Here is a 20,754-nt window from a genome sequence, read left to right as displayed (position 1 = left end):
AAATCTTTGAAGGGGGACGTCAGCACCAGGTGGAACAGCAAGTTGCGTATGCTACAAACAGTCGACTCCCAATGGGATTCCATCGATTCAGTTTTGCGGACTACAGGAAACAGCCACTACATTGATGCTATAGACCGCAGAGTTCTCCGTGCAACGATAAGTTTTTTTGGAACCGTTCAAACAAGCGTCAGTTGGCATTGAGGGCTCGAACTACCCAACTCTCTTCCTTGCTGTGCTTTGGTACTTCAAGCTGAAGAACATCCTTGATAGCCCTTTCAGTGGTGAAACGAAATGGGAATCGGTTTTGAAGGCACACGCAAAAACTTGTCTGCTGTCCAAGTTTGAAATCACCGCTTGGCATATGATTGCGCCATTTCTTCACCCTAATTACAAAGGAGTGAAGATGCTCACTGTCCAGCAGAAGGCATAAGCAATCGAAAAAGTTTTTCAAGCTCTCGGAAGCGCTCGGAGGAGACGGGTCTCGTTCCAGTGGCGTAGAACGCAGTGACGACCAGAGATCAAGATCTGAGGGCCAACTGTCAGAATTCATGGATGACTCAAACGACGAGGAGGAGAACTGTGAAGAGATTGATGCCTACCAGCAGATAAAAGGAAAAATTGATGACGCGGACTTGCTGCAATGGTGGAAAACGGAGGAAACAAAGCTTCCTTGTTTAGCAAGGACGCTGCGTTCGTACGCAGCATACCAGCGTCCAGCGCGCCAAGCGAGAGGGTCTTCTCGATCGCAGGCCACGTCCTCCAGGAAAGGAGGACATGTCTCAAGCCAGACAAGGTAGATGACGTACTGTTTCTCAACAGTCTGTATGCAAAAAAATAAAAAAATCATCTCTTTCCATGTACACAGTACTCTTCTAGCGCACGTTTCTTTCCACCGGAGACATGACCTTCATTTGCGCGGATAAACCCAGAAACCGCGCGGGTGCGGATATGGAACTCCTTTTGCGGTGCGGATGCGGATGCAGACTTCTAAAATTGCGCAGTTGCGGATACTGCAAGCGCGGATGCTGTGCGGGTGCGGATACCGCGAAGGCTATCCGCGCACACCTCTAACTATAGGCAGACAAACAAAACGTGTAACATCACGATACCATTATTATTTTTATTCTGCTATGACTGAAACCTTCCTTGTAAGGACGGGATGCTTTGCGAAAGTAGGTATACCGGGTGAAGAAGCAGTTTACAAGCCCGATAAGAATGCGTAATCAGATACAGCTGTTTTCGTCAATCCGTGATGCAGCGGCGCGCTATATGATGTCGTGACATACAGGGTGGCGCCCTTTGTAAGCCTACCCGCGTGCCTGTATGTCATGTTTAAAAATTACTCAATACGGATGGAACATTGCGTTGTCGACAAACAGAACTCTGAAGGAGATTCAATCCCGATAAATTCCAAAGTGATTGAGCATCGTAGCGCAACGTTATAATGAGAAACGTGCGGATCCTATATTAAAAACAGCCAAAATGGCGGCGTTCCGAAGTGCTGTTGGAACGCTGTTTCCCAGTTGGCGTCGTGACGCAGAAAACTGAAGCGGTTAAGAACTGAGATGGCAGTGAGCTGTTACGCAATGACAGTCACTTCAGTGTTGTGTGTCTCGGGAGCAGCGTCTCAACTGCTTTTCGCAACACCGCCATTTCGATTGTTTTGAATACGGGAGGGGGTATGTTTAATTGTTAAAAACAGGAAAGGGAGTACAGGGTTCGTACGCTTCTCACCTTATTTTGTGCTACGATGCAAGAAAACGCCGCATCTTCTCTTGCAACCCACTACTTTGTAGGCGATATGTTTGTGAGACGTGACAGAGCTAGTACTAATCAGATATCTCATTGGATCCTCCATTAAACTATTTCAAGAAATCCCAGTGTACCTTGCATCCGGGGCGCTTATTGTTACAGGGAACAACAACGAATCGGAATACAATATGCTGATTACTCGTCCGTTCTTATTCTTATGCAGGTTCTGCAGGTTCATACCGCAAACACCTTTGGTGACGATCTTTTTGTGGCAGACGACAGCTCTCGGGTTGAGGAAGTGGTAAGTGGCAGACGATTACAATAATATTGATTGATTAATCGATTGGTAATTTACTCTACCACTGTGGTAGTACCACTTTGGTAATACTTCTTTCCATTCAATTTCTTCGTGCCAAACCGTATCAACGTTACAGATGCAGAGATCGCAACGTTACGTCAAAACAAACTTAAAAAAAAAACTCGAATACGAATGATCCGAAAGAAGAGAGTGAAAGAACATCAGGTGGTCGAAATTATCGGGAGATATATTATTATTACCGTGCGGCCCTTGCCACACTAATAAGCTGACTCACATTACGTGTGAATCTACTCCCAATTAAGAGAGCTATCGACCCGATGTGGCACAGCCATGGTCGGACGGACAGACGGACACATGCTTTGTATCAGTTCACTGTAGAATTCTGTTACACTAAAGCGCTAGCACTCGCACCAATGGCCCTATAGTGTATATGCGCTATCATGTGTATACCACCTATTATAGAGCCCATGGTGAGTTGGCGATGCGAAGAATCCAAACACGCTCAACAATAGCAACCTTATTTAAATAATTATGAGTGGGGAGTTTCATCGCCAGAAGCGATATCTTAAACCCCAATGCTTCCCACACTCTGCTACACAGCGACACACCAAAAATATGAAACGACGCGTTCCGAACCCCCACCCCTATTTTTTTTCTCCTTCTTCTTTTTTTTTCTTTTCTGGGTTTTCGCGATGCCACGAGCTTTTCGATTTCAGTGCATGAACTGCAATACACAAAATTGTCGCTTAATTTTTTTTTGACAGTTAATATAGTTAGAGTGAATCACCTGGGCTAGAAACCATCGCACAAACGAGCAAAGAAGAAAAAAAAAGGGTGCGTGCCAGCAGGAGTGATTGTTCCTAATGGCTGAAGTGAGCCTGTTGTTTAGATTGCAGTTCACAAAACGAGGGCGAAGTTTCCACACAGCTTTCACTTCCGTCTCCACGTTGAGCTGAGACCCGTGTACCTTGTTTTCGTCGACGCCACCACAGAGAAGCCAATTTCGCAAGCCGCCATAGCGCAGGCTAACCTTTCCCTCCTTTTTTTAATAATAAACCTATCCCAGGCCCCCCAATTTCGCAAAGTACATCATGGCAAGGGAAAAGGGAACTTTCTTGGCTTTTGTACTCAAGAGCAGGTACTCTCCCACCATACCCGCCCAAGATTTGGAAAGTCTCTTCAGCCGGAAACCAGAGCCGCTCGCAAGCCGCTTCGCGACCCGCCTGGGGGTATTAGCGACCCACTGTTTGGGAGACACTGCCCTATATACCCAATTGCTGGCGGTAATGTGGTGAAATGGAATACTATAGAGTCGCCTCAGAGCGAGGACCGAAGTTGTGTCCAAAAACTTTAGAAGTGCTTTTAGGGCAGTGTGTTTGTGAATTGGATGTGGCCATGGGCCAAGCAGTTTCGAAACACGCTCAATTGCTGGCGGCTCCTTCGCAATAGCAATATGTACTATAAATTCGCTAATTTTATTTTACCATGGGCTGAGACTAGGGTTGGGGATTCCGGGCCATTTGTACAATCCCGCGATTTCGGGACGTCTAAATGTGTGTCCCCGGACGGGATCGGGACTTTTTTTGTAGCTATTCCCAGGATGTCATATACAGGGTGTCCACGCTAAGTGTGAACAGATTTTTTAAAAATATATATAACACTTTTTCCAAGATGAAATCAATTGCAATATAGCATATGCTGAAGGGCACTCCCTAGCAGGGCATTAGCAAAGTCCAAAGGCAACGTCTTAATTAACTTTTATTAATGAACTTTTTAATTATAAAAGCTACAAAGTTGTCCCAATGAGAACATCTGTTCCTTTCGGTCACCTGATATCGTAGCCGTTTTCAGAACAAAAATCCGTTCGATAGATCGCCCGCAAAAAATTCGTCAAGGAACGCCATTTTTTTCTTTATTTTGTTCATTGCGCTTCTTAGAAGACGCGTATTTCCTTCATCCCCAACGGGAGAGGGGGAAGGAGCACAGTGCCGCCTCATGCGTCGAAGATGAGTTTTAACTTGCGGAAACAAAACAAAAACAAATGTATCGGGTGACTCATTTGGAACTGGCCTTATCTTGGGTTGCATTTTCCGTTTCCTTTTAATCTTTTTCCAGGACGCGAGAGGCGATAGTGTGCTCTTTCTCCCTCTCACATTGGGGATGAAAGAAAGACGCGTCTTCTAAGAAGCGCAATGAACAAAATAAAGAAAAAAATGGCGTTCTTTCACGAATTTTTTGCGGGCGATCTATCGAACGGATTTTTGTTCTGAAAACGGCTACGATATCAGGTGACCGAAAGGAACAGATGTTCTCATTGGGACAGCTTTGCAGCTTTTATAATTAAAAAGTTAATTAATGAAAGTTAATTAAGACATTGCCTTTGGACTTTGCTCATGCCCTGCTAGGGAGTGCCCTTTATCATATGCTATATTGCAATTGATTTCATCTTGGAAAAAGTGTTATATATATTTTTAAAAAATCTGTTCACACTTAGCGTGGACACCCTGTATATGACTGTATCCACCCGCACATCCATGCTATCACAGATTGGGATATACAGTGCGCGTTTCATATCTCACGTCTAATGTTTCGCGTGTAATGGGGTAGTGTACTGCTCTCTAGTGGTGAATCACCCCATGTCATAGTCATGATTTGACTGTGAGCAGCAGTGAGCATTAGTGAGACTTCCTGTTGTGTCTCTCCCTTCGTGTTCCCTAGTCTCGGGGTTTTTACATTATGCACGATTTATTTGTTGTTGTTCCTGTCACACCCGCGGGACGTAGTAGTGGAAGAAAACGCACACACGCACACAAGAACACTGCTCACCGGGCAAAAGTTTCGACGCGAGTAGTATAGGACTTGTGAGAGTAGCAGGCAACGCCGCTAGGCAGGCGCCACCGTTGCGGATTTTTCCGGTCGCAACAGCTGTGCGAGTTTCTCCGGTGGGTGGCCCGTCGGCGCAGGGCTTCGTTTTACGACCGGCGCGGTTCCAACAAAGTGCAAATATAGACATGCAAAATCATACACAAAAAGTACAAATGGAAATATATTTATTAAAGCCAATGGTGCTTGGAATTGTAGTGCCAATCTGTGTGATGAAGAAAAACCCAGCTAAAAAACCTTCACGATATGAAAAAGAAACAACACCAGACAGTACAATTCAAATAATAAAGAATATACTTACTCCTTACCAATTTCACAGCTCCCATATAGGTATGATTCACTTCGCCTCTCCAACTATCTATAGAGACGCTTGCGTCGTCCTCAAGATGGCAGAGAAAAGAATGATTGCTGATGAATAAATTGCTCTGCTTCGTGCCTTCTTCCACGAGACAGCTTCAAAAATTGTACAAACAGCATAACTCGCGTGTGGTTTCCTGTGATAGTATCTCTTTCCTCTTCTCAACATTGAGTATTCTTCTCTGCAGCAGTTTTGCACTGCGGATTTGAGCAGTGCTGTTGCTGTTTGAGTTCTATAAGTCGGGGAAACTCCATCACACACAAAGGAAAGTTGCGGAAGTTTCAGGTCAGCGCGAAATATACCTGTCGTCTGCTATTACTATCTTTCATTGAGTCCGCTAGGTAGCGAGCAGCCAGCTGGATAGGCGAATAGCATTAAAGGAGCATGGAAATCATTTGGAACATATATTTTTCACAGCTTCATATGAACATACTACCTTCATAAACTGTCACGCAAAATATTTCCTTTGAAAAGCGCAAATTTCCTGAGAAAATTAGTCTGCAAAAATGTGCTCCGCGGCGACAGTCTCTCCCAAGCCGAGTCTGGCGTGTGGTGACGTCAGGTGGCCCAGCACTTAATTGGCTGCCGGAAGCGTCCGCTCCCCGCCAGAATCGTTATTAGCTCCGGAATCGTGGCAACTTACCGACTGAGACGCTGTTGCTATTTATTTGCGTTTGACATTCACTTCCATTCTTACATGATTTGTCTGGTACGTTTTGCATAAAACAAGACTGCGTGCAGTGAAAAAGGTGTGGGTAGGCCTCTAGGTCTAGGCCTTTAGGTGTTTTGTGTTGCCGTGACGGGCCGGGTTGAGGTGGATAGTACACGGTTGTGGTTTCTGTTTTGATTGTGCTGAGATGTCGTTAATTAGTGAACAGTATTGTGCCTGTGTGTGCAGCATATATATGATATGACATTCCTGTCAGTTGCAGATTTATTCCATGTGCCACTGTTGTATGCTGCATATGACCATTAAAAAAAAGAAAACGCTTATTTGGCCATGTGTTTTGGGGTTTCCCACAGATCGCGAGCAGATGAACTCTACTGACTTTACTTTGGTATCCATGTTATTGTACTTGTAGAGATGTTGCGCTCCTGGTATCAGTAAGATATGGTAAGCGCAATGTTACACAGCTATGCATTCATCGGTCCGCTCTTTCGCCTCGGAGGTGCCAGTGTCCATGCAGTTCAGAGCCCATAGTGTTGACCACAACACGGAGAAGTCATGATGGTCGACGACCTCGTCAAATGGAAACACTGGTCACTGCGCCGCGTCTTCCTGACTATGCATTTGTAACCAAGAAGAAGCACTATATTTCAATCCGAATGTTTGTTCACACTTAGCAGCATCACTTACTAGTCTCCGTGATATTCGTGTGACCAAATCGAAGCTGGCAGGGCTTAGGCTCCAACTCCATAAAAAGTTTTGTCAAGAAGAGCAGACGTGTCGCCTGTAGAGTGTCCAGTTCATCACCTGTCCTTTGCACGACGTCCGATGAACAACAATGCTTCGTGCTCGGTCGGCTTGCCGGCGCCGCGACGCTGGACAAATCGCAAAAGAAAAAGACGGCGCGGCCACATAACGTCAGCGGCTGGCCGCCGAGAGAGAAAGGGCTTTTCTGCCGCGAGATTCAAAGCTTCCTCGCGCGCCAGGACTGCGGGCTACGCTCAAATTTTTTGTGCGAATATATATCACAGGGCTCAGAATCATAATTTCTGCTTCTCCCGTCATATTTTATTCCAGTCATTTCCATGCTCCTTTAAAGAGGTATCTCGTGACATCACCCGTTGTCCACAGCGAGCCATACACAATTTTACAAACAAAACTATTTTATTATCAGGGCAGATCCAGACCTTCAGTTTGGGGGGGGGGGGCAGTCCCTTTGTCCACGCGTCTACATGATGGCGCCAGACGTCGAAGACGTTTTGGCAACACGCCGGGACGTTACCCCGACGCTAGCGACGTTCCCGAAATCCACCGCAACTCGCCTCCCCCATGCATTAACGCGCTTGTTTCCGGAAAATGAGTTCGTCGTCAGGCGCCATCACGTAGACGTGTCACGCCACGTCTTCCAAGGTCGCCATTTTCCCATGCATTTGTTCCTATCCCGATGCGTGCAATGCCGGAGGCCGCCCTTAGATACCCCATTGTTACCAGACGTTGGCTTGCGTTGGATTGTAGCGCGCTAAAGATCCAGTTGAAGCACAATCCAAGCCAGGCCAAGTCACCGAAGGAGAAATGGACGACTGCGCCTGCGGCGCCTGGTACGACAGGTACGCTATGTGATGCACGCAGCCGTGCACTAGATCCTTCCAATCACTCAACACGTTTAAAAACGGGGCCAAAAAGTGAAACACGACACAGAAAGTTGTTATACGCGTTTTATTTGGACATATAAAGACTAGATTCATTCGTAGAAACAACAAAAACATTTTGCCGCTAAACTTAGAGCGGTGAAGTGATCCGGAACGGCAACAGTGGGGTATCTAGTGGCGGCCTTTTTCGTTGCACGCTTTTCCGAGGTGAGTTTGGGGGACCTGTGTCACGCAGTTGGCCCTTTCTTCCAGTTATAAGTAAATTTCCTCCGAAAAACATTTGTAATTATCAATCTCCACTGTAAGGAGAATCCATATTGTGTTTTAGTGTAGTGTAGTGTAGTGTAGTGTAGTGTAGTGTGTTGTAGTGTTGTGTTGTAGTGTGTATGTAGAAAAGGATATAGCTTTGACTAAATTCTATGTCGCCTCGAACCCTTCGTGTGTCGTCAAGTATCGTTCAGCTAGCTAAAGCTTGCGTATTGTGAAAATTAGACTCTCTACGACTAAGTGTAAACTGCAACACCTGGTCAAATTTTAATCAAACACTTACTGCTGTGTGGCAGACTCGACTTTCAAAGACTTCTCCTGGAAGGGTTTCGACAAATAGACGTGTCTGTGAGACGGCTGCAGTATAGAGAATGCAAAATAATATTTCCTAATTATGATAATTACTGTAGAAACAGTAGCGCTAAGCAAAATAGTCTTGACTGCATACACTCTTAAAAAAAGGTGTGTTGTAACTCCTTTTTGGAGAGTACATCCTTGGAGCATATATCACTCCCCTTGGAGTGTACAATTACTCTCCAGTAAGGAGTTAACGAGTCTTCTCGCTCTTTGAAAGGAGTGAGGAAACTCCTTTTTCAGAGTAATTGTACACTCTAAAGTTACAAAAATGAGTTACAATGCACCCCCTTTTTTTAGAGAGTGTAGTGCTTACTGAACCACCAACCTTCATCGAAGAACAGCTTGTTCTCGCGTATTAGTGATATCTCTGAGGATAACTGAATAATGTGGAGATGCAAGTACAGCCGAGCCTTGGACTTGTAGTTCTGGCTACCCTGTTCCAGAAACCACAGCCACACTCTAAGAAGAAAAAAAAAAGAAAAAGAGTTTAGAGTTTTCTACCCAATCTGGAAGACCGACAGTACTTCTACCATTTCGAGCCAATCGACGTGCTCCTTCTGCTACGCGGGTATAAGCGCCGTCGTCTCTTTCCGTTGCTCCTCTCACTCACCTTTACCCTAAGAAAAAAAAAAAAAAAGGTAGATATTCCTACCCGAGCTGGTAGAACGACAGTTTGTACTCTGTAGTTTGTTTCTCCTCTGCAGTTATACCCAAAAGAAAAATTTGGTTCGAGTAGAAATGTGGTTACAATACAGCTATACCCAGATGGATAGAAAATTCGACCGTCGGTTAACCGCGTATTAACCGCGACTTATGCGCGATTTCTTTTTTTCGCGGACGCTCTGCGGCTTATCCGCGGGTGCGGCTTATCTGATGGCTATTTTTCCCTGGTATTTTCCCCATACCCCGGATTAAACGAAAGGGACGACAGTGTCTCGTGTTTTTCGGAGCAGGACCGCCCTGCCAGTGCACGAACAATACCGAACAAGGGCGGGTCCACATTCGAGTGGACTGACCTTCCGAATACATTCCCCCACGCAGCTTTAACAAAAGGGGTGACAGTGATTAATGTCTCCTGGAACACCACTAACTAGTCAATCCACGAAAAACACGCAACAAGGGCACAATCCGATCTTAGTAGAACACTAGAACTGACCTCCTTTGTTATGCATTATGCCGACACCGGAATGTGGACCACAGGGTTAATGGCCTTCCCTACGTTCTCCTTTGTCGGCAGACCCACAGGAAGGGTTCAATACACCTGACATCGGGATAAAACGTGGTCAGCTAAGCGTCAGTTCTCATTTGACCTGGGCAGCAGCATTCGTGGACACAGCTAGGCACGGCGGTTAGAGGTGAGGCATGGCTCCAACGCGGAGGCACAGCTACGGCAGCGGCTTCAAACTAAAAGTCGTCGACGTCGCGGACCAGTACAGGAATAGGGCAGCTAGCAGGGAGTACGGCGTCGACGAGCGTTGAACGTCTCTATTGATTTTGTTTGTGCATCACTGGTTTAGCGCACAAAGTAGTCGCGTCGTATTACCGTCGGCTTATCTGCGAGTGCGGCTTATCTGCAAAAACATTTTCAAAATGTATCTAAAAATGAGTCCTGCGGCTTATCTGCGGTGCGGCTAATACGCGTGAAAATACGGTATTTAATGATCATAATAATATTTCTTGTGATGATGAAGAAACATTTTTAATATAGTTTTTTTTTTCAAACTCCACCCTATTATCCATACTCTCACACACGCTTACTTTCCACAACTTGGATGACAACTACGACAAAAAAATCAACACGATTAGCGTTTAATGCGTAGAGACAAGCAAACATGTTGTGTACGGTGTCTGACTATGTGACTTCACTCACACAGATCTGGCGCCCCTCAGACCTCATGAGTGCAGTCACAGGAGATCTCATGAGGGCCAAAACCTCATGGGTGCACTCACAGGAGACCTCATGAGGGTAAGAACCTCATGAGTGCACTCACGGATGCCTCCTTTCAATATATGTTGACAAAAGAGGTTATAGACATTCTTTCAATTATGCATTTGTCATTGCTCAAGAATAAGAGAACATTTTGAGTGCGAATAGGTTTTTGAGTTAGTTCAACGGGGTGGAATATATACACACCACACAAATTAATTCACAAAATATGACAAGTTCCCGCAAAAGATTATTGCTCCTTTCCTATTTTGGTAAGCAAAAATTGATGTATCATGCCTCCAAATTTTAATGACATAACTTCACTTTGTGTACAGATTCTTCCCCGTCAATTCTCTTCTTCAGGCGTTCAAGTTTTAAAGACTGTGCTTCTCTGTGTTCTATTGTTGACAGAAGAGGGAGTTTATGGGCGGTGGGGAGGTAGCCGGCTAAAAAGCTCTTTGGCAGTCCTCTCTGACTCCATGTGATTTAGAAAGAACACAACAACAATAAATGATGACAAGAGGTGGGGTGTTTCACAGCAGTGGTGTTGTACCCTCCCCCATTGCATGTGGAACATTACGCGAAGACGATGAAGGAAGGATGAAAATACAAGAAAGAACTAAAGCGTCTGGAGCAATCCAGTGGACGACAGGAAGTCCACGAATTCTTGCACGTAGTGTGAAATATTCGTTTCCAGTCAGCAATTGAGCCTCTGTATGCAATTAGGGGATAAGTCGACTTATCCCCTTTCAAGTATTTTTGTTGCAATTTCAGATCAGGCCGCTTTTCTACACATACATACGAATGATATAACTTAAATTTTGCTACGATGCGGAAATGGACTTTGACTTCCACTCGAACAACACGGACCTCCTACCTCACCTCACCGTGTCAGCAGTTCTACCGAGCGTTGTAATCGAAAAAAAAAATGGTACGTGTGCACTAAGCTAATAAGTCAAATAATGCTGGTCAGCTAGGACGTCATTTTCAAAACTGTGCTTGTTTAGCAGCAGGATAAGCCCGATTAAGGCTTCTCAAATACACACAGGTTCCTTCACTCTACTTGGCATCACCATGGTTCAGCCATCAATGTCCGACTCATGAAAACTTTTTTTCTCCGCGATAACGCTGTGCACGCGGTGTTACATTGAAAAAGGGGATATGTCATGTTCCCCCTGGATTTTGCTCAATTTCTGCCAGGCAAGTCACACACCCAAAAGCGATGCTAACAGGACATTCATGTAGAGTAGACACGTACATACATATTGCACACTTTGCATTTGCGTCATTCGAGGAAACCCATCTGCAGTTACTTTACCAAATATTCACTTAAAGTTTTCTCGGTTTGCGATTTTTCGACTTATCCCCTTATTGCATACAGAGGTTCAATTGGACCTAACCATCGTTCTCACTCTACCCGTAACATGCTAAACACATTTGAAATCAAACTGTTTTCGTTGTGATGCGTAGAATTCAGTATAGTGGTCATGTGATGACAAAAGAAACTACACTTATTGTTAAAGTACTTAAAGTACAACTGTGCTATGTGAAACTCTGAAGTTTTCGTTTGCTGTCTTTGTCTTGAGTGATGAAATGACAATGCATCATATAGTAGTTCCTTATGATGGGTCGCTTGAATCCAGCGTTGATTAACACAGGTGATATCACTTCGCCATATTTGTAGCGCTTTAGTAACTAGCATTTAGTTGCCACAAACTTGCACAATCTCTTATTGACGTTTCCTTTTTTTTGTATGTAGAATCTTGAAGGGCGTACAAGAGAATATTAGGTGAAAATCATGCAGTGGTCCACCACAGTTGACATGGTCGTTGAGTGTCAATAAGTGGCGATACATCAGATGTTGTAGAATAATATTGAACTTGTGTTCATTCCACATTATTGATCCAGGTGGTTGCAACAACTGGTAAGTGAAAAATAATTACATAGCCGTGATAGTGGAATACATCACGTGATAATATTTTTTATGTTTTAGTACTTTCCACATCAATAGTTAGATGTAATTTCAACAAATCCATCATGAATCATGTGATGTACAACGCTTGTATATGGTAATTTGATCTAACTTCTTTCTTGATTAATGCAATGCCATTTGCAGCGATTCCGATTACGCCTGGCCTCGAGTACTTCAGTTCTTCGTTAGCTGACCTCAAAAACTCCACCATCAATTCCAGTGGTCCATCCAATCTTGTTGTGCAGATATTTTTTTAACAACTGTAGGCCGTACAATTTCTTGTACCTTCAACTCCCATATCTCCGAACGCGACCATGTCTATGACATATCGAAATGTAGCAATAATGGAATCGTTTCGAGGCTCTTCTTTTCCGAAGCAATTTTTTTATCACTTCCTCCCATGACATATATCGTGTGCAAAATCCGTCCATCTATTCGATGATGTCTGCTTTGTAGAGTAATTATTTGTTCTGTTTTCCCAATGTGCTTCTAATTAATTAAGGCGAGACTTCTTAATTAAGGTATACCTGTGCTCATTTTATTTGTGAAATTTTGGAAGCTTCGATAGCGACTCCTGAATCGTTCAAATTTACATTCCATATGCTGTCAAGCTTAAAATGTAATTAAAATCCCACCCATGTCGTGCTTGTAAGATCACTCATGAAAATAAACCTGTACCCGAGAAACGTCATCACGACGTCGGTAGGCAGGCTGAAACCGAAACAAATGGGAAGGGGAGGGCTGGGTTCCATGAATGGGCACTTGTTCGCTCCCTTCTATTAAAAGAAAAGTAGGACCGAAGGCCGCATCTCTTTCAGGGACCATCGTAATCCCCTCAAGATCGTGGCTTTCGGACGCGACGGCCTTGTTCGCCCCCTAGCTTCGAGCACAGTTCAACTCTACCAAACTAGTGGCGCTGTCGAACACTATGACGTCATTTGTTTACAAACAGGGAGAGGTCTATTATGCAAACTGATTTACAAAAAAATGTGATGTGTAAGAAAAATGCGTGCTTTCAATAATTCTGCGTACGAGACCCTGTGAGAACTCTCCCCTCCCTGCGAATATAACTACCCTGCTAGCGTAAGCTTGACAGGAGTGGATGAAGTTTATGGTTGTTCTCTTAGTTTCTTGTTCGAATATTTCGTGTTGACACAAACACATATAAATGGGATGATGATGTGGTGGGTCATTCTCCGCCGTTATGGCGGTTGAATCCCCTGCATGTTAACGAGAACGATATGTTTCCTTTGTCATATCGCTTGCCTAGAAAATGATTGCCTGAATTAATTATTGGCTTGTCTTTGTTTCAAGTGTTCACTCCATTGACATTAATAAAAAAATATTGATCTTGCGTCGGATATTCACTGAGCTGGGGATTATGTATAGAGGATGTTATTTCTGAGTTGTGTCTGATGACTTCCTTTGTACAAAAGTTTTACGTTAATTTGCATATCAGATTAATACTTGTGTTGTTTCTTTGTGGCTGCTGCATGTATAACTTTCTGTGGCAAAGTTATCATGAACAGTTGGAAGTTATTAAATTTGTAAAGTTTCTCGTTTGATAGATTGGTTGAGTATTGTTTCGCTATTATTTTGCTACATGTATCTGTTGTTTGCGTGTTGGAGAAAGCGCTGGTTTGGCTCTCTATTAGTGCTGGCTATTGATTGTGTTCCTCTGTTCTTCAGAATAGAATTATTTCCTTGCGTCTGCGCTGGCCACTTAATAAAAAAGCTCTTTTTATAAGTTGTGTCCCGTAGGATTTGAACAAAGCATAATAATTGGAGGTCTTTGGGTGGTTGTCTCCTCTGTTGTGCTCGAAATTTAAGTAATTCCTAGCATCTATCAACACTTTATTAAGAAACTTGTTTAGAAGTTGTGTCCCCACTATGTGTTAATGTTGGCCGTGGAAAATTGTCAGTGTCGCAGTGATGGTGGTTACGTATAGGAATCGCAGACATCTTTTAATAAAAGTTGTAATTTTGATTGTCATCATATTGATTAATAATATCTTCTTTAACTAAATGTTGTGTCCTTTGATATAGGAACATAGTGTTTTAACTACAATGTATCAAAAACTTGTATGTATGATACGATGAGTGCCAATACTAAAATAGTTTTGTTTGCAAAATTGTATATGGCTCGCTGTGGTCAACGGGTGATGCCACGAGATACGGCTTTAATGCTACTGAATCATATCTACGAGCTGTGAAATTGGTAAGGAGTAAGTATACTCTTTCTTATACAAATTGTACTGTCTTGCGTTGTTTCTTTTTCAGATCACGAAGGTTTTTCAGCTGGGTTTTTCTCCTTCACACACATTGGTGTTGCAATAGACATCTCTCTGTTTGTAAACAAATGACGTCATAGTGTTCGACGGCGACACCAGTTTGGTAGACTTGAACTACTCTCGAAGCTAGGGGCAAACAAGGTCGCGCCCGAAAGCCACGGTCTTGAGGGTATTACGATCGTCCCTGAAAGGGATGCGACCTTCGGTCCTACTTTTCTTTCAAGAGGAGGCAGCGAACGCAGTCCTCCCTTCCGATTTGTTTCGGTTTCAGTCTGTCTACCAACGTCACGATGACGTTTCTCGGGTAGAGGTCTATTCCCAGCACCATTGGCTTTCATAAATATATTTCCACTTGTACTTTTTGTGTATGACTCTTCTTTGCATGTCTGTACTTGCATGTTGGAATCGCACTGGTCGTAAAACGCAGCCCGGCGCCCACGCGCCACCTACCGGAGGTACTCGCACAACTATTGCGACCGGAAAAATTCGCGACGGTGGCGCCGCCCTAGCGGCGTTGCCTGCTACTCTCATAAGTCCTCTATACTACTGACTGTATTATATTGAGCATTCGCACCGTGCTGGAATATCTACTTCACGTTGGAATGCGCCTCTTCACGTCGGCTACGGAATATCTTGTGGCAGCACCCCAGGGTGTTTCCCGTGGTCAGCAGTGCACGAGAAGACATGACGCTCAGCAGTTATATATACTAATGCGGGTGCTAAAGCAAGGACGTTTTTCACATCTTCCGCTGGAGTATTGTGGGGCTCTATTCCGAGCTTCTGTCGAATGCCACCGACAGTGTTGACAGAGGAGTATCGGCGGTAGCGATAGGAAGCGATTACAGCCACCGGGAGGCGATACCTGCCAGTTTTGGCATTCCCATACCGCGTTTAACAATAGTATGACGATAGTGCGTTTGGTTTGTCGACGTTTGGTGGTGATGGTGGTGGTGTTAGTGAAAGGGCTCGCCGTTGTCGGCCTCACGGAGACGTCAGGGAAGGAGACGCCGCGCTCTCAGCCAGAAGCAGAAGGAGAATCACTTAGAATGCCATTTGTTTGGAAAGCAGACGACGACGTCGCGTTAACGATGTAAAAAAGTCTCGCGCTTCTTGCCCAACACATGAGTAATATGAAATGACGTTGCAGTTCATAATCGGGAACCACAATTTATTCACGCGCATTTTGTCGCCGTCCCACAAGCAATTAGACAGGCGAAAGGAGTGGACAGAATTCATCGTTGAGGAGCTGTCAGGACAGTTGACAGGTGGAGAAATGTAAGCTTTGGGCAGACCTTTGTGTATGCTGATAATCTGTACATGGTTGATAATGAAGTGTAGCCTCCGCGGTGAAGCAGTTTCACGAAAGACGTCTCTAAACGCATTGTCGCGCGATCTAAACACCGCGCGCGCCGACCGTGGCGGTGCTGATAGAAGTCACGCGAAGTTGACAGCTGTCGCTCCACTTAACGACAGGGTCGTGGCTGCCGTTCCCGCTAGCGGCACCGTCGCCGAGCTACGCATTTGGATCACAGGGAATACCAAATTCTCATCGCTGGCGTTACGTTGCGTCACATACCACGTGCGCTCGCTCCCGAACGACACGTTCGCGCTACCGACCACGACCTACTAGATTATAACGACCATGTCATTATCGGCAAGTCCTATGAGGAGCCCATCCGCACGATCCTATAGGGGCGCCACTCATCGGCCCGCGACATCTACATCATGATTGGACAATGAAAATTTAAATTTTGAACGCGCAGATACGGACCTACGACTACCGTAGCAACAACTCCTATGAAAACGCGTAGAATGATGATGATAATCAACTTTAGAAAGAAGCATCTCCCGTGGGACACCCACCGCTCGTGCAAAAATACTAAGGTAAGTCGAAGTACAAAGTATTGCAGAAAGTGAGTAAGCAATAACCGGACCGATGAGCAGTTCCACGCTAGCTTCTAAATGCGGCGCTGGGAAGGGATGCCTATGACATGGTCGTTGTAATCTAGTAGGTCGTGCAACCAACACGGAACGGAATTGGGCCTCTGGGGACTGGCGGGTTTTGCACTTCTCCCCTTTTACTCATACCCAGTACTCATTTACCCTACTGGACCAATGTCAACGCGGCGGGCAACACAAATCATAGTCCTAGATTTCATGAAGGAGAGTAACCTCCTAGGTATTCTCTGACAGCAAAGAAGAAATAGACAACGCTGCGAACTGAGTTACCAACAACCTATGACAACTGTGAACAACGAACCTGTGACCAACTGAAAGTGATTATGGTGAACTGTATGGTGTGAGCCGAAGGTGACCACCAGATGGCACAGCCACCCGAACTTTGCACTGAACGTATCATCGCCATGTGTCGTGTGTCTACACTCTAAAAACTGAGCTTCACCGCATAGCACGCGCTTCGCCAACCATTGCCATGAATGGTAAGGTTATCGCTTCTGATTCGAGGAGACAGGGAGGCGTACGCCTTTTTCTGTCAGTTATCATATATCCAAATTGACACATAAAGGCGTACGCCCCCCTCTCTCTTCGAATCAGGAGCGATAACCCTATCATTCATGGTAATGGTTGGCGCAGAGCGTGCTATGCGGTGAAGTTCAGTTTTTAGAGTGTAGTTGCTGTGTCTCGTTTTTTCTTTTTTCTTTCCTTTTTTCCTCTCTCTCTGTGGCAACTTGCCGCCCGTCTCGGCAGGCAGACCGCCCTCTCCTTCTTATTTTTTTATTTCTTTAGATAAACGATACCCCACCCCCAGTAACTGTTGTGTTCTGGTCTGGAGCATCTCAGTCTACACTCTTAAAAATGAACTTCACCGCATAGCAAGCTCCTAGCCAACCATTATCTCGAATGATATCGTTACCTGCCCTGATTTGTTGGAAACGGGAGGCGTACGCCTTTCCTGTGACACTTATGCTGTTCATAATTGTCACAGAAAAGGCGTACGCCTCCCGTTTTCAACAAATCAGGGCAGGTAACGATATCATTCGAGATGTTGGTTGGCTAGGAGCGTGCTATGCGGTGAAGTTCATTTTTAAGAGTGTAGTTTTATCAAACGACTATCTCAGTTTTTTCTTCTCGCCTTCAAACATACGTGTTCATGGAGAGTAAAAGAACAAAACAAAGACAAAGAGAGAGAAAGAGAAAGAGAGAAATTCTGCTGAGAGAGAGAGAGAGACAGAGAGATTCTGCAATACTTTGGCCTTATGGATAGGAAGACTCATGATTTCGTAGGAGAGAGAATGGAACTTGGGGGCTGTTCTCGGCCATCTCATCATCTGTTTGTGTTACTGTACTGGGGTATCCAGTTCGACTTTGTCGAAACTCACATCCCCATTTTTTTTTCTTTATCACATCACATCACATCACATCTCGGCCATAGCTTGCGTGGTTCACGTGGTTCGTGGTGCAGGTAACGTCCTTTTCAATTGTCATGGACGACCGTGGTTCGGTTTCGTATTGCGTATTGCGATTGCGATTGATATTTTTAGGAGATGGCCGCTTGAAACCAAAAATCAATAAGACATTGCTGGTTCTTTTTCACTTGTACGACCGCATATTCGTTGTCCAGAAAGCCGAAATTAATTATCCCGAATTCCCGGGATTTCGGAACATGAAATTGTGCCCAAATCCCGGGATCCCGAGATCTGAACCCTAGCTGCGATGCAACTGATGATCACACTTGTTACCCTGTACCACGGACACTCTTAACAACCGTTGAAGTCAATGGCAGCTGAACGTTTCAAAGGCTGTCCAAGTGACCGGCAGTTCCTTGTGCTTAGACGGCCTTGTTTCCGTGCATCAGGTTCAGTAGTTCAGCTTTACTAGGTGACAGACTTGTACAAAATACTGCGCAAAAGTATTTAAAATAAGATACTAAATACTCTACGGAAAAAGTATTTAAAATAGAGTACAAAATACTCAAAACTGAAAGTAATTTGAGTAGAGTATACTAAATACTCTAAGAAGTATTTAAGATACTCTTTAAAGTACTTTAGTATTAGCAGTAAGTGAAACGCGTATTCTGAACGTGGCCTTACAAATGAAGGGAATAAACTTCATCAGCCATTCATATCTTTCATTTGCAACGTCTTGGTGTCAAGTAATGTTTGGTGAACTTTGGTGAACCCAAGTAAACTTTGTTGATATGTTCTGACCCAAAACTTCGTAATCCCTCCTGTATGTCGGTTCGGGTCTTTCAACCTCTGACACATGTTTATTGCTTTGATGACCAATGAAATAAATGCCGGGATTATCTTGTACCTAATCCTCTAGTGATTCACCTGGCAATATGAATAGGAACGGTTTTCTGACGAAGTTGGCTATTGACAAGCAAGGCCAGGCTTGGGATCAGCCTATTGTACAAGAGGATAAATGACAGATTCGCGAATTCCCGAAAAAGGAAAAAGAAGAAAAAGGGGGTTAAATTCCAGTGAGCTGAAAATCTCGGCACGGCGGGAAGCGTGCTGGATATGGCTTGACGAGGAAGGAAAGTATTTTGAGTACTGAGTAGCAAATACCGAAAAAAGTATTTTAAATACATTAAAAATACTTGTCGCAAAAAAGTATTGAGTAGAGTACTAAAATACGGGAAAAAGTATTTAAAATACTGTATTTTGAGTACGTACTCAAGATACGTACAAGTCTGCTAGGTGATTCTATTCCTACCACACTCTAAGAAAAAAGGATTAATTTTACTCCTTTTGGGGACTAAATGCATTGCCACAAAAAATAGTCCCTTTCGGGAGTAGGTGCAGAGGAGTAAATGAATGTCACAGAGTGGGACTGCATCCCACGCTCTGTTCTAAGAGTCCCAGGTACATATCTCGTGTGCATGTATGAAAATAGTTCGAATCAAAGCGTCGACAGTGATATATCGAGCGATATAAAATCTTTCGACATACATAGGCCACAATTTGCAAAGAAAGGCTTGCTGTTTTTCGCGCTAAGTGCCAACCATTTTCGGAGTTCAGTGACAATTTGCAGTCCTGGGGAGTAAATGTCGGGGTTACGAGACTAAAATGGGGAGTAATTGCAGTTTAGGGGACTAGCAGCTGCAATTACTCCCCCCAGTTTACTCCTCGTTTTTTTCTTTTTTCTTTTTTCTTTTTTTTAGAGTGCACGTGATGGTTGTAAGCACGACAAAAATTCAGCTTATCCTCTCATAAGTATTACATCCTTCCGGCAATCTTTGCGTCCAAATCCCTTTCTGCCGTTAGTTTTCGCACTGGATTTGTCCGTTTAGTGTCTTCCGCGTATTAGTCTCAAGAAAGGCGCGAGGATCACTGCATGACAGACAAAACACAGCAGTTGAAACTAGAAAGACCGAGATCACTGTGGTGTCTAAAAATGGCAGCTGTTAGCGAGTCGTGTTGGATTACGGGATTTACTTTTTATCGTCCCCTTTAAACATGGTTGGATTACGCTTTACAATATGCGCTCGGGCGAATCGGCTGTCGTGCGCGACATCCTGTTCTCTTTCCTCTTTTGAAATTTTTAATGGGGGTTATTTTCGGCGATGCGATGAAACGTCGTTGTTTCTGCCGTTAAATATCGTTAATAAAAGCGACTGTTCCTCGCAAATCGTAAAATAAAGGCGACGCTTCGGGTAAAAGTATTCTTCGTCCTTTTGAGATTATCATTTTTTACGAGGCATCCGAAAAAAAATGGAGCGCAAACGGTGATCAGTATTTAGCAACTTTATGACACGGCGTTAAAGGATTAATGTCCTTTAGAAGCGATTGAAATAACCGCTCGTGGCAACAACTCAAAGACGGTGGAATTCCATGTGGTTGCCTCGGGTAGATACGTGTTGATAATAGGTAGTCTCCCACTATCTGGGCCTCCGCTGTAAAACGGATTACCATGTTGCTCGAGAGAAGAAACGCAATTATTCTTTAATGCGCTAGCATTAGGAGTGTCAAAATGAAAAAAATCTGTAGGTATGTGTGTGTGTTCGTGTATGAGATGGTGAAGCCTCACCGAGGCGGACGTATAAGTGGGCATGTAAAGGGGATATAAGAGGGTAAACGTAAATGAAGGTAAATGATTTGAAATTGGAGCAGTTGAAGGTAATTATGAGTAAGAGGGAAGAGTAACTAAAACGAGAAAGCTGAGTTTAAACGTAATGAATGAGATATATGTAATTAAGAGAAAGGTTAAATGAAATTAAAAATTACCGAAGGTAACCGCAGGTTACCGGAGGTAATTAAATGTAATTAAAGATAATTAGCGCCAAGTAAAGGGAATTGAGGGCAGTTAAAACAAGAAAACGTAATTAAGGGGAATTAAATGAAATTCAAG

At 44.1% G+C, this 20,754-nt stretch overlaps 1 protein-coding gene across 2 annotated transcripts in view; it reads left to right on the top strand.

Moving 5' to 3' along the window:
• Positions 1 to 20,754, top strand: part of LOC135388659 (protein madd-4-like) — a 247,901-nt gene that overhangs the window by 194,352 nt on the left and 32,795 nt on the right. For both annotated transcript variants that reach the window (XM_064618353.1, XM_064618352.1), the window contains exon 3: positions 1,976 to 2,053. In XM_064618353.1, the coding sequence (XP_064474423.1) occupies positions 1,976 to 2,053 (78 nt within the window). The remainder of the gene's footprint in view (positions 1 to 1,975; positions 2,054 to 20,754) is intronic.

Source organism: Ornithodoros turicata, chromosome 3 (assembly GCF_037126465.1).
Source record: "Ornithodoros turicata isolate Travis chromosome 3, ASM3712646v1, whole genome shotgun sequence".
Lineage (NCBI taxonomy): Eukaryota > Metazoa > Arthropoda > Arachnida > Ixodida > Argasidae > Ornithodoros > Ornithodoros turicata.
This window is presented reverse-complemented; position numbering and strand designations above follow the sequence as displayed.